This window comes from Protomyctophum bolini (assembly GCF_963924005.1).
Source record: "Protomyctophum bolini genome assembly, chromosome: 11".
NCBI classification, from domain to species: domain Eukaryota; kingdom Metazoa; phylum Chordata; class Actinopteri; order Myctophiformes; family Myctophidae; genus Protomyctophum; species Protomyctophum bolini.
In genome coordinates this window covers 23,542,605-23,556,893 of record NC_137872.1, presented here as the reverse complement: position 1 = coordinate 23,556,893, position 14,289 = coordinate 23,542,605, and the positions used below count along the sequence as shown (strand labels likewise).

At 41.7% G+C, this 14,289-nt stretch overlaps 1 protein-coding gene across 1 annotated transcript; it reads left to right on the top strand.

Moving 5' to 3' along the window:
* Positions 1 to 22: 22 nt before the first annotated feature.
* On the top strand, positions 23 to 11,567 carry colgalt1a (collagen beta(1-O)galactosyltransferase 1a). Its single transcript, XM_080776014.1, has 12 exons — positions 23 to 394; positions 4,908 to 5,018; positions 5,490 to 5,607; positions 6,396 to 6,530; positions 6,662 to 6,866; positions 7,547 to 7,666; positions 7,916 to 7,992; positions 8,123 to 8,229; positions 9,116 to 9,248; positions 9,362 to 9,489; positions 9,594 to 9,800; positions 9,899 to 11,567. The coding sequence occupies exons 1-12, from the start codon at positions 168 to 170 to the stop codon at positions 10,164 to 10,166; spliced, it is 1,836 nt and encodes a 611-aa protein (XP_080632140.1). The 5' UTR covers positions 23 to 167; the 3' UTR covers positions 10,167 to 11,567.
* The last annotated feature ends 2,722 nt before the right edge of the window (positions 11,568 to 14,289 follow it).

The window sequence follows — 14,289 nt, the reverse complement described above, 5'->3', positions numbered from 1 at the left end:
CCACTCCCCTTTTAAAACGGATCTTCTCAGACAGTTTATTGTCAGTCACGTTAGTTAGTGTGGATTGTTGTTAGTGGGTGATGATCCCAGGTGAGACATAGCTGGTAGCACCCAGTGACTTTCAGACTTCGTTCGTGGCATACTTTAGCTGTATTTATTGCTCTGCAATGCACCGCTTCGTCCCCCTCCTGTCCAGCGCCCTGATCCTGCCGCTGCTGCTGTTCTGCGGTCCTGCTCGGGGGTATTTTCCAGAGGAACGCTGGAGCCCCGAATCTTCCCTCCTGGCGCCCAGGGTGTTCGTTGCGCTCATATGCCGAAATGCTGAGCATTCCCTGCCTTATTTTCTTGGAACCATCGAACGCCTTAATTATCCCAAGGATCGCCTAGCAATATGGTAAGTTGTGAATTGAAAGGTGGGGGGGGGGGACGACTGGAATTTGTCTGCTAGCATATAGCTAGTGCTCCTGGTAAATACTGTAAATGGTTTTACTTATTAACTATTAATAATAAAATATTTACCGGTGAAATCACGTGGATACGATTGTGCGTTGTTATGTTTAGTAATCTGTGCGTGTGCGCGCTTAATAAAAATGAGTGGGCTGCTGCAACGACATAAAACGTAGCCTATGCAGAAAGTTATGTTGTCAACTCAACTGTACTTTGCTAAAATATGCGTGGCCGAGCAATTAAAACATAAAAATTGACTAAATATCCTCTTATACTCAGATGTATTATCAGAATGATATGCTCAAAATTAAGTTGAATGCACAACGTAATGTCAGGGTTTATGGACAGGCAGTTTGTGATGAGCAGCTGTGGTCATTCGGCCCCCGACTCAGTCAGTAGCCATACATGTATGCATCATCTGCATACGTGGATGGGGAGGGGATGGGCATTGTGGTTGTAGCCAGGATTGGTGCTAATAGGAAATATCTTTGCTGCGGGGTTTTACTTTTTCTCTCGCGTTATCCTGGAGATGTTTGCCACACATGCATCCAAAAGTGTACTACCATCTAGCACTTTCTGCTTTAGCTTGGATCGTGCTGTGACTTCTCGCGTTATGCTGTGTAGACTAGAGGAGTGATTCTTTATTCTCAGCCTTTTTAAATGCAAGGGCCCCAGTTTGATATGCACCAGACCAGACCACACTTTTGAGAGGATAATATGGTCACCTAAACTGTAAAATTATGTTGTACCTACAGTTACAGACCTGTCACTCGGGGGGGGGGGTCCTTATTATCAATAATTAACTGGGTACCCCAGCCCCAGGGGGTCCTCAGACCCCACATTGAGGGCCAGCTGTGGACTGAGAGAGCATTAATATTCAAGTGATTGGGATGTTGACACATGCAGTTACATTATGCAGGCCCTCAGCAGACTAGTGTGACTTGTCCTACAGAATGGATACCGCGGTGGAGTGGTTGGATATTAGGTTAATTTATTGTGTTAAAGAAGGTTTGAGGAGATTATACAGTAGCTTCTACTTCAAATTTACTAACAAGAATGTTGGTCTACTGATGAAGAATGTGTTGACACAGATTACCTGTGTGCCAGAGGCCATCTTCCAGGTCTGTCACCACAATACCCCTTCCACCCCTCTTGGGGGTTTATCTTCACATGATAATCTGAAAAGGGAGGGTTTTTTTAGAAGATTATTCTGTAGTGTCTGTGTGATGCTACCAGATTTATAAGAATTTAAATTCCTGTAATCCGAGCCCGGTTTTAAGCATGGACAAGCATGGAATGTGTAAATGGATACTTATATAAACATCTGTCTACCAGGACGGGCAAAAGTAAAGTTGCTATAGGGCTAAAGGGGGAGGGATTTCACACATGACAGACCAACACTGTGTTCAAACAAACCGGCTGTAAGTTCTTCACTCTCCAATTTGATCAGAGGGTATTTGTATCTGATGTCTTATTTAGCCTCTTGTTCTATCCGTTGAAAGGGGTTGAACAAGGGGCTTACTTTTTTAAGTTGCTGCTTCTGTTGTAGAGGGTAAAAATGTTGATCACATTTGTGTCGGGGGACAGGCTGGACAGCCGTTTTGTTTAGACTTCCATAAACGCATGCATGCAGCTGCATGTGGTAAAGTGTCCAACAGTTGTTCATTGTTATAAACAGTGTACATTAATGTGGCCTTTGGGGCATGCAACAGTTGCAAACTTATAGATAATGCTAAATAAATAAAATGACAAATAATTTAGAAAAATAGCAGATCTTACAAGCGCGCAACACACTACCTTACACTGTTGTACAATGAACTATAACATTAACATTTACACAATTAGACAAACAAACAATCAATGAAAGCATGCATGCCAACTTAAGTGCCAACAAGTGCTTCCTTAGTTTGGTTGTGGCACGATGGTGTCCACCGGGTCATTTCAGTCTTTCTTTGGTGTCGGCAAATAGACGCACGTCTAGAATGTGAGCAAGATGCCATCATGCCACCGTTTGATGGTAGTTGATGTGACTAGGTCTAAATCTGTGCTTCGACAAGTATGTTAAGCATGAGATTTTCTTTCTACTGGGTGGAGAGCCTCACTTGAATGCAGAGGTTTTATGTCTTTGAAGATTGGACAGCAGAGAGAAGATCTGGTTTAGCATGGAGCTGCAGTGTTCTCACAGGACCATGTGACATCAGTGGAGAGAGCTGTACTTGGCTGTATGCCACATAAACTACAAACTCTACTCTGCAGCTGTTGGCGTGTGTGGAATCTGTTGTGTAGCTAGTTGTACTATCCAGTGTTTCTGGACAAGTCCAGGTGTGGCGTGGGATTTTGTGACCACCAAAAAGAGTCCACACACCAATTAATGCTCCCAAACGCATGTTTATATACGCTTAAGTAAACATATATTTGGTAGCATTAATTGGTGTGCGGAACTGCAGATTATTTTTATTCTTATATTGTCACTATTTTTGATCCAGCACCCAGCCTAGACGGTTTTGGATGTCTTTTGATTGTTTTTTTTCAGCCTCAGTGACAACCACACATTATTGTTTTAATGAAGTGACTATATCAGTACTTTATGCACACCCAATTACCATATGAAATACCAAACTCTATTTGACACACTTTAAAGGGACACTTCACCCCTTTTGCAACCAGATCTTATTTTAATAATATTTGGGAAACACTTTCCTGTGTTTTTATGTCAGTAATGGCTGTTTTATTTCACATATGCCCATGTATGTCATGACTCATCAACACGACAGCATATTTATAGTAGTTGATCGGTTCTTTGGTTGTTAGTGGGTAACCGCCGAACCGGTAACGTCACTGGGTATTGAAAACAAGTATTGCATAAACGGATGGGGCATGTGTTATTGTGTTCCCAACTTACATCTTTCCCAATTTGCATCATAACTGTGGTAACGGGTCGGGTACTGCATTGGGTACATGGGGGACAGTGAGTATGCTGACAGGTATTGTATATGTGAGATCCACACATATGCAATACCTGTTGTCAGTGCATGCATTCCATTTCCCAAGTTGCATTGTTCCAGACTTGCGTGGTTCCTGAGTAGGCCGGTGCCCGAAGATCTAGTTTAAAAACATTGCAGATCTACAAGCTTGGAGATAACATCAATACAGGTGTGCCTCTAGACCAGAGTCTATAGTCTGTCTCGCTAATGGCTCGAGAGTGAAAAGCCTATGGTTGTCGTGTTTCAACTTGAGCCAGTCTTATGGAATGACACAGGGCTCAACATGTGGCTTGATGTAAAACATCTGCAGGATTAAATCAGTGTGCTCCTACACATTTGTATGTGTGCACAGACTGCACACACACCACATGCATTGCTTTTGTCATTCGCTTGCACCAGTTCTTATTGTTCTCTGCTAATAGTACAGATGATCTAGCAGTTTCACTTCTCTAATACTACTGTTTGCTTCTAGGTCTAGGAAGTAAGCTATTCTTTAAAGTAATTTAATCTGGTCCTAGTGCTTGGTTTTGGTGTCATTCGTTTTGTTCCCACAGCTGTGGACAATGCGCTGGACTATTGTTATATAAGCAATAGTATAATGTTTCCAACTTTCTCATATTTATCAGGTCACCAGTGCTGTGCTAAACAGAAATCTTGTGTTAGGAGCGTTCAGGTAGCGCAGGGGTAAAGTCCCTGCCCACCAACGTGGAGGCTAGGTTAGACCAGACCAACAAGTAGGGGCTGGCAGTGGCAGTGAAAAAGTGGCAGCTTACAGCCCTGAAATGTTTTCCTGTGCAAAGTGCATCACAAAACACAATTCATCAGATTAAATGATTAATTACAGTGAACCACAGCCCCTTATCTATATCTGACACATGACCCCTTATTGACATGTAGATCTGTAAGACCCAGACAGACAGACATAGATAAGGGATCATAGGTCACTAATCATTTCAGCTGATGAAATCATGACATAGCTACTGTACTAGAAATTAGAATAGATAACAAAGGTGTCATCATGGGTCACTAATAATTTCACATGATGAATGTTTCTAGGTCTGACAGACCTAGATAAGGTGGCATGTATACTGTAATCATTTCATCTGATGAAATGAAATGATCTGACAGAATTACTGTAGATAAGCCAAGGTGTCATCGGGTCACTTAAATCATTTCACCTGATGAAGGCCAAATTGACTGTTTCTCATTTCGCACAACCACAAAAAAAGACTTTTTTTTTTTTACTTTTCTTTCCGCTTTCTGCTCGGTCATAATTTAAGACCATCCATCGGCACCGTCTAAGAAGTCATCCTTAAACCTTTTGTGGTTGTGTGAGATGATTCACCACTCCTGTTCCTCTATATTGAGACTGCCTGACGGGCAACAAACCTTGAATTAAGGACAAAGATCCCTGCACAAATTCGGAACTGAAAATTATACACCGTCGAGATGATTCATTGATCTGTATGTTGACAGGGTTGCGACTGATCACAATGAAGACAACACCACAGCCATCCTGCGTGACTGGCTCATTAAGGTGCAGAAGGAATACCACTATGTGGAGTGGAGACCACAAGAGGATCCCAGGTCAGTTACCAGAAACGCTCAAATCTTCACTGTTCATTTAACTCAGAAGAGTGTACAAATGTAAATCCATCTACCAGGATCCATCCTTATTAGTATTGTAATTGCATTTTATATATATATATATATATATATATATATTATATATATATTTTTTTAAACAATGAAACTTTCATATCATATCCAATATTGTTTTTGTTGTGTAGTGTTGCATGCAGTTGGCACAGTCTTGCTTCTTGCCACACTAGCCTTCCGCTGTTTGTACCTGCATAAGTACTAGTACTAGTGAGTAGTGACAGATAAATAAACCCTCTTGATTCGTAAATGGACCCATAGATCTTCAGGGTTGAATTGGTACTTGATTGATACTTACTGTGTACATATTTTGCTGTGTAGTGTTTCCAAGAGTTGACCTTTTCTTCCCTCTGGACTCACTGAGTTGATCCTCTGTTCCTGATTGTATGTCCTTTCCAGAGTATACGAGGATGAGGAAAGCCCCAAGCAATGGACAAACCTCCGGTACGCACATGTGATGAAGCTTCGGCAAGCAGCACTGGAGTCAGCCCGTGGGATGTGGGCTGACTACTTCCTAGTGAGTCTCTGTAATATGTGTGTAGGGGTTGTCACGATCTTGACATCTTACTTGACGATTCATTAAAAAAGTAATGAAATTAATTGTGATTAAAGAGTTCATTTCTGTCAATTATACATTATAATTACATTATTACAAAGTTATAAAGAAAATGTTAAATGTGATGTACAAGTCGTTTGGAATTGTATCAACATGGCAATTATGCAAAATAATTGTGATTATCTCAAATAATTGTGACTGCGTTCACATAAAAAACCTAAGGCATTTTGCTGGAATTCCTTTAAAATACATTTCTATATTTTCCATTACTAACTTTTATAATGAGTGTGATGTTCCATGCCACAGTGCCCAATCAAGCAGCTCTTATAAAAGAATAGTGTTAGAATGTGACCCGGTTCTTCTGTTCTCGTCAAACCTTGCGTAATCCAACTAGTTTACACCAGTTCTTATGATTCTGCAAAGTCTGCCTGAACGTGAATCATATTTTAAAACACAGGAGCTGCGTGCTCCAGCCCACATTGTCTAGGATCGGCACCGTGTAATTAGGTGGCAGAATCCAGGAAAGCAATAATTTTGCTGTAGGAATTATCCTGCTATATTTGGATATGTTGACAGTCTCACTTAAACAGTGGAAAGTAGATAAACAAGACTTTGTTGTGCGATTGTCAGTGATTATCATTTATTCAGAATAAAGACAAGTTGATTTGTGCCTTTTCACAACTCTTTCTCACAGTTCAGTTTAAAAAAATGTTTTTAAAATGATTTTCCTTTTTCTGAACTTATTTTAGACAGTGGACTGTGATAACCTTCTCACCAATCCCGACGTCCTGTGGAGGCTCATTGATGAAAATAAGACCATTGTAGCTCCAATGCTGGACTCCCGTGCTGCGTATTCCAACTTCTGGTGTGGCATGACAGCCCAGGTAAAATGTGTGTGCGTGGCTGCGTGCATGTTTATTTGTGTTGGAAAGAGCTCAGTGACTTAATGAATGCCCTCAAATCCCAACTCAACCATAAATCAACCGAACTGTGAATCGTCTCTTCTTTTTTTTAGGGTTACTATAAACGCACCCCTGCCTACATACCCATCAGGAAGCAGGTGCGGCGGGGATGTTTTGCAGTACCCATGGTGCACTCCACCTTCTTGATAGATCTCAGAAAGGAGGCATCTAGGGAGCTGGCCTTCCACCCCCCACACCCAGAATACAGCTGGGCCTTTGATGATATCATTGTGTTTGCCTTCTCTGCTCGCATGGCAGGTATTGCATTTTTTTTTCCTCACTCTTAGAGCAACAATCAACAATCCATAACTTTTACATGTCCTACCTACCTGGGATTCAAACCCAGGACTCCCACATGTGACACACATTTCTACTACTCAAGAGGCACTCCCTGCCTGGCCAGGGAGGATATATTATGCATATTCTGAATTTCAGGCAGTACTAATCAAGTACTGTATGTGTCTTACCTGACACCAAGATCAAAATCTCTATGGAAGAGTAAGGAGACCACTGCAGAGTTATACTAGTACTGCTATAATAGTATATTGCTAGTTATATTGTATACAGAGTTGTTCAAGTCATATTTTATTTGTTAACATTTGTTTCAGGTGGCAGCTTAAACATAATTCTGTCAGACGTTACAATTATGAAATGATTCCTCCTAACAATCTGTATGTCCCACTACTACCCCCATCCCACTCATACATTTTGCCATTGCAAATTACTCAAAGACTATCTAGCGTGCTCCTTAGCAGAAATGTAAATTCTAAAATATATTGTAAAGAAAAGAACAAAATGACAAACGGATGTCAGCTTCTTGATGCACCTTTTTCCAGGTGGATTTACAGACTAGCATTACTCTCTCACCATGCTATTGACTCCCAAATGCTTCAACTAAATTACCATGCCTTTGAATTGTTTCCTCGCTTATTCTGCAGATGTGCAAATGTTTGTGTGTAACCAAGAGACATTCGGTAACTTCCCTGTGCCGTTGCGATCCCACAACACACTGAAGGATGAAGTTGACAGTTTCTTGCATTCTTTGCTAGAGGTTAATGGTGAGTAGCCTGCATCCTCTCTAAGGCCTTGGTGTTTGCTTAGAGCTCCCCTTTTTCATTGGCTTTAAGTTCTCTATTTCTTCTGCTACACACACAGTGAAATCCTCAGTGTTCATTTATGCATTTGTAACTCCAAGTTAAATGAATACTGAGGATTCTTTTTGTGTATACCTCAAGTATGCTTTTAAGCATGACGCTCTGGTTATTATTCTTACCATTTCTGCATCCATCTTCCCTCTCACCGTATAGTGCGAAACCCCCCACTGATGCCCTCCAAATACATACCTGCCCCTAGAAAAACCCCAGACAAAATGGGCTTTGACGAGGTGAGTATTGAGTGCTGAGAAGATGGTAGCTGCAAAAATGGCTCTTCCTCTGCTTCTGTGCTAAATGGCTCCCTCTCCTGTTGCAAATATGGCATTACGTTCACTGGGTTGTTTGTTTTCCTGTATGCAGGTGTTCATGATAAACTTGAAGAGGAGGGCAGACCGCAGAGATCGTATGCTGAGGACACTGTATGAGCAGGAAATTGCCTGTAAGGTCATTGCAGCTGTAGATGGAAAGTAAGTTTAGACTGGTCAAAGAAAAGCTTGCAGTTTATTTTACTAATGTATGGTTATGTCTGTCTGCTAGAAATTGTGTCCCGTCATAAAAAACAACTGAGATATTAGCAAACACAAGAGACCACGCAACACTTGTCAGACCACATAGTCATCTCAATCACTATACAATCTATGTTAAATGTAATTGATCAATCAAAATATAAACTTAATGTCTGAACAGTAATGGGAATGGGATGAGCGAAACACAATCAAACAAAATCACAAAAAAATAGATCTACAAAAGACCAAAATGTAAGTACCACTTAGATCATTCAAGAACAATCAAAGAATGGGTAACGGGTGCATTACATTTCCTGCAGGGCCATGCTAATTTATTTTGGCCTGTAATGTGGGATGTATTCTGCTTAACACTGTAGACTTAAAATATGAGCAGTGAAACGGATAATAAACTATTCCATCCACCACGGCTTGCTAACTTGGGACGGCACGCTAGTCAATGCACAAGGCCATCAGCTGCTGAGTGCGGACACTCAGGCGCACCTCAGAAGCCTCAAGGACTCTCTGTTGGCTTAACTGCATTGTTTTTCAAGTGATTTAAAAAGTCATGACTCACTGTCGGCTCAACTCCATTGTTTTCACGTGATATAAAAAGTTGTGCATGATTATTCTTTAAGCAGTTGGGGAGTTACACACTGTGGAGTCAAGTGTGTCGGAGTGCTGATAGATATTCATCTCAGTCTTTGAGAGAGAAGAACCATATGAAAGAAGCAATACATGTACAGGTGTTTACTGATGCACTGGACTATGCTTGCAGATGACCACAAAAAAACACCACCGCGACAATCTCATTACCTTAATTCACTTGTGTTCTCTTTTGCTGCTTCAGAGCAATGAACATCAGTGAGGTTCAATCGATGGGCATCCATATGCTCCCTGGCTACAGTGATCCGTACCATGGCCGCCCATTGACTAAAGGAGAGCTGGGCTGCTTTCTGTCCCACTACAACATCTGGAAGGAGGTCAGCCACATATAAAGCTAGAGGCTTAGGTGTAATATCAATAAATAGAACAGAAACGCTGTGAACCTGCTGCTGGCTGCTTGATCCACTGAGTAATCTGTGTCTGGCCTTAGGTCGTAGAGCGGGGCCTACACACCTCCCTGGTGATCGAGGATGATTTGCGCTTTGAGGTCTTCTTCAAGCGTCGACTGGAGAACCTGATGAAGGAGGTGGAGAGTGAGGGGTTGGACTGGGACCTCATGTAAGAGCGTAACTAACCATGTCTAATAATGTCAGTGTAAACGTATTTACTGTTGTTTTATACAAATGCTTACTCGTTTTTCATTTTTCATTTCTTTATTCCAGTTATATTGGACGGAAAAGAATGCAGATCGATCACCCAGAGAAAGCCGTACCTAACATTCACAACTTGGTGGAGGCCGACTACTCCTACTGGACACTTGGTTATATGATATCATTACAAGGAGCTGAGAAGCTCTTGAGAGCAGAGCCACTAAAGAGGGTGCTGCCAGTAGATGAGTTTCTTCCCATTATGTTCAATAAACACCCTGTGTAAGTTACTGGCCATTTGTACCACAACTGTTAGAAACAATAGGTTTTTGTGTACAGGTTTATCTTGAGTTCCAACTTATTTCCATTTCTTCCCACAGGTCTGATTATATGGAACAGTTTGAATCGCGGGACCTCTTGGGGTTTTCAGCGGAGCCCCTGCTAGTGTTCCCCACCCACTACACCGGCGATAACGGCTACATCAGCGACACCGAGACCTCCACCGTGTGGGATAACGAGGAGGTCCGTACAGACTGGGACAGAGGCCGCTCGGGCAAGACCCACGAGCAAGCTGAGATAAGCACAGAGGCTCAGAACACTGATGTCCTGCAGTCTCCTTGGGACAGCACAACGCGAGACGAGCTATGAGGGGGACTGGGTGGGGGCCTCATGAAGATTCAGAAGAATGTAGCGAACCACTCCCAAACAAGCTTTTATGTTTATTTCCATATTTAAGTATCCCAGTGTGCATCATCGCAGGGATGTGTAAGTGTGGTGGTATACAATGGAGATTATCTCCCCCCATCACCCCCCCCCCATCAGATGTGATGTTAACCACATGAGCCCTAGCATCCCTATGCTGGGGCACAAATAACAGATCTACAAGCTCACAATGTGACACCATGTGATCTTGTAGATTGACTATATTCAGCGAAGAGATTTGGTGTCAAGGGAGGGAAGGGGGGGTGAGGAAGTGGCCAAGGATAGAGCCTTGTACCCTGGTCAACTAAGTATATAGGGTCTAAAAGGGATGAGTTATGTGTTTTCTGTCCACTTTTTACATTTAATTTCATGATGGAACTAGACTTGCCATTTAGAATGGCATTTGCAGTACCCATAGCTGTCTGTCATACAGAATGGAACCGCCTGTATATTTTAGTTACTTTTGTAATGCATTTGATTGTCACACGAACAGCTAACAATGGTGCTACCAACAAGAATATTGAAGAATATGCATTAACATTTTGTGTACTTATACAATTTACAAGTTTTTAAATATCATTTTAGTTAGTCCATTGTGGAGAGAGGAGGAACATCTGCATGCCGCTTTTGCTTCATATTTTGCGTTATTGTTTTGTTTCTCTAAACCTGAAATCGGTTGTCTTTTTCTGTAACTATTAGCTAACAAAAACGAATACAAGCTTTCAGCTTTTTGAAAAACTGCTTTTATGTACAAATCAAAAGAGGCACACAGCTTAGTTATTTAACTTGTCAACCCCTAAATTACTGATTTACAGTGCTACTGTAGCAATAAGTGTTTGATTTGTGAATCGCATCCTGCTGCTTTTGGTTAGGTTTCAGACCCAGGCCGGCTGTAACCAGTTGCCCCAACAGTTATGGGCGAGACAAACCGCTGTTAACGCCTCACTTTCTGGTATGGGAGGTGTGTAATTTTAAATGGCAATTAGGTTTCTTTAAAAGAGCCCTCTGAGCCACATCCAAGCTGACGGGCTCGCCTCCTCTCTGTCTTTTGTAAGTGGGTTGAATCTAAATTCTGAATGTGTGCCACAAGATAAAAGGCCTCCACAAAACATACAGATAAGTATAAGCATCATGGTTCAGTTATTTATTGTGCCTGAGTTTTGAGGGTTTTCTCCTGGACCTCCTAGGAAGATCATTTTAACGGGCTGCTTGATGCCTCTCTACTAGCAAGAAGGTTTTGACTCATGGATGTCTTATGCAAAAAGGTGATGAACTGTGCCTTCAAACCAAAATTAAATATTTTGTTTAAAATGTTTTGATTTTGTGATTAAAATGACGTTAACTTAAGGTAATTATTTATTACTTATGATGTCATGGACTCATGGCACTGGTCATAATTATGCACTTTACATTAATGTAAAACTGCTGTTTAGACATAGATGCTTAGATGAGGTGGCGGTGACTTTGAAAGCCATGAGCAATTGAGCATGCATTTGACCAGACCATGTCAACCATGGTTCCAAACATAATTTGTTTGTTTGCATTTTATATTCATAAATGATAAATTGCATTTAAGCCCCAATATTTCTTCTAATGCTACAAATCTAGTAATTTTCGGGGATAAACAAGAAATAGTAGGCTATCGTGCATTTTCTAATCATGCATGTTCAAATCATATAGCCGCCCTAAACTCCCTAAAGCCTATATTTTTTTTTTCCCCAACCATTTTCCAAAGCATTTTTTTGGAGGGGGGGCGGGGGTAGTAATTTAAACTTGTGCACACAAGGTTAGTTTCACACCAGAGCCTTAGAAATACGGCTCTGTTTCACACTAGACAATAGGCCCATTTTCAAAGGCGTTCCGGTTCCAGCCCCCTTTGTTCCATGTCCGCGTTCAGTGCTCTGGAGTCTGGATATTCATGATTTTTTTTAATCATCTTTTCGTCATATGGGGTGCCAACTTCACGGTGACGGAGGAGGTCTGGGTATGATGACAGATCTCCGGTCTGAGCCGAGGATGGCAACCTACCTTTCCAATGGTTCCAAAGTTTTTTTTTTACCGATGGTCACGGTAAGTAGCCTAGTAAGTACTAAGTAGACCTATGCCCAATTTGCCCATGGCCCCAGGCCATACCATGTGTCCGTGAGAGACTCGCTGACGCACTGGACCAGGGCTAGTAGGCCCAGTGCTTGTCCAGGACCATTCAGTTAAACTAGGCTACGCTAGTTAAATGTATTGGCTCAGACTCAGAGTCAGGCTGCAACTAAACTACGGTATATCTCCGTTTGGAACCAATTCCAAACGGAGCTATAACCAAACCAACTTAGCACACGATTTTAATACAGTAGGCCTACAAGGACAGACATTATTTGATGTGTAGTCTAGCCTATTATTTAGTCATTTCGTCTCTTTTTGTTCATCATGCGTCACTGCGTCAGGTGGTCCTCCTCAGATCAAAGTGGCCCTGGAGAGCAGTGGGGACTGCCGGACTGTGACTATCTGCAGGCCAGGCAGGTAGGTAGGCTCTATTATACAGTATAGTGGAGACTGAGAGGAGACCCTCTGAGAGCTACTGGCCACCCATGATGAAACTTTAGGCAACCCATGATGAAACTTTAGGCCGTTTACGAACTGATAACCTCTCTCAGGTTTAATAGTGTCAATGAAGTTGTCAACATCACTTCAAAACTTATAACCTCTTTCAGTTTAGTGTCAAGTCAACAGTTCAAAACAACCTCTCTCAGGCTAGTAGCCTAGTATCAACTGACACTTAATGTCACCTAAAGATAAAGAAATGTATAGGCTATATTTCTAAAAATCCAAATAAACTCAAGACTGCATGTGGCAGTGTGGCAAATGTCTTCCCACATCCATCCACAAACCAGGTAACTAGATTTGGGTGCGTGTGTCACATTCACCCAACTTACTGATGTATGCTTTATATGATGATCTTCATTTGTCCTGCATCCAGTGGTCTCTCTAGGCTAAAGTCTGCATAACGCATAAGTATGTATCTACCAAGTATTGTACTGACTACTGACGTATTTGTTGAGTGGTGCAGTACCACTCCCTTACGGAGCTATGTGTGTGGGTGGCTGGCTGGCTGGGTGGGTGTCTGGGTATGAGCACGAAAACAGCATGGTTGTTTTTCACCACCTGTGTGCAACCTAAGGCACACACAAACGCAGACACACACGTATTAACTGTATATGATGCTTTCGGGTGTGCCAGTACAGTACAGTAACAGTACAGTACAGTACAGTACAGTACAGTACGGTAGAGGGACCGCCACACGGTAACTGTCATTTCTCAACTGTTTCAGACGTGGGACGGCACACCGGAACCAGGCCGGCACCCTGGGTGTGTTCCTGTGGGTCCACTCACTTCACATGGGAGTGATTTTTACTTTATTGTAGGTATTTCCAATTTTCAATACTTTTACTCCACTACTACAGGCAAACGTTTACTACAGTGGTTACTTTGTAGATTTTGATTATTATTACAACACTTTAACAATAACCACAACATTTACCACTTCAGCCTTATAGCCTACATATTTTGGCCATTTGAAAATAGCAAATCTACAATCTGCTATTTTCAAAGGATTTGTATACATCTTATAGACCTATAAAAACTTGTGAAATGGGACATTCTGTATAATGAGTACTATACTTTTGGTGCAATAAGTACATTTTGATACCTATTACCAATACTTTCTAATTCTACATTGCAGCATTGATACTTGATACATTGATACTTGAAAATAAATTTCCCACCACTGTTGGCACCTGTGCATGATGCCCTATCACTCTCATATACATTCCCCTAATTTCTCATCTATTTCTCATCTACTCACACACAAATGGGATAACTGGGACAAGGTTCAAGGTTTCTTCTCCCGAGAGAGAAATTTGTCTTGGACCCCAAAGACCCGCCCTGCAGCATACAGAACAATACAATACATACACTATCCAGATTGTGTGCGTTATAACAATATCCATCAACTAAGAGTTTTTATGTTTTACCAAAAGATGGCAACATCAACACTCCACCTCACTCTGTATGTTTG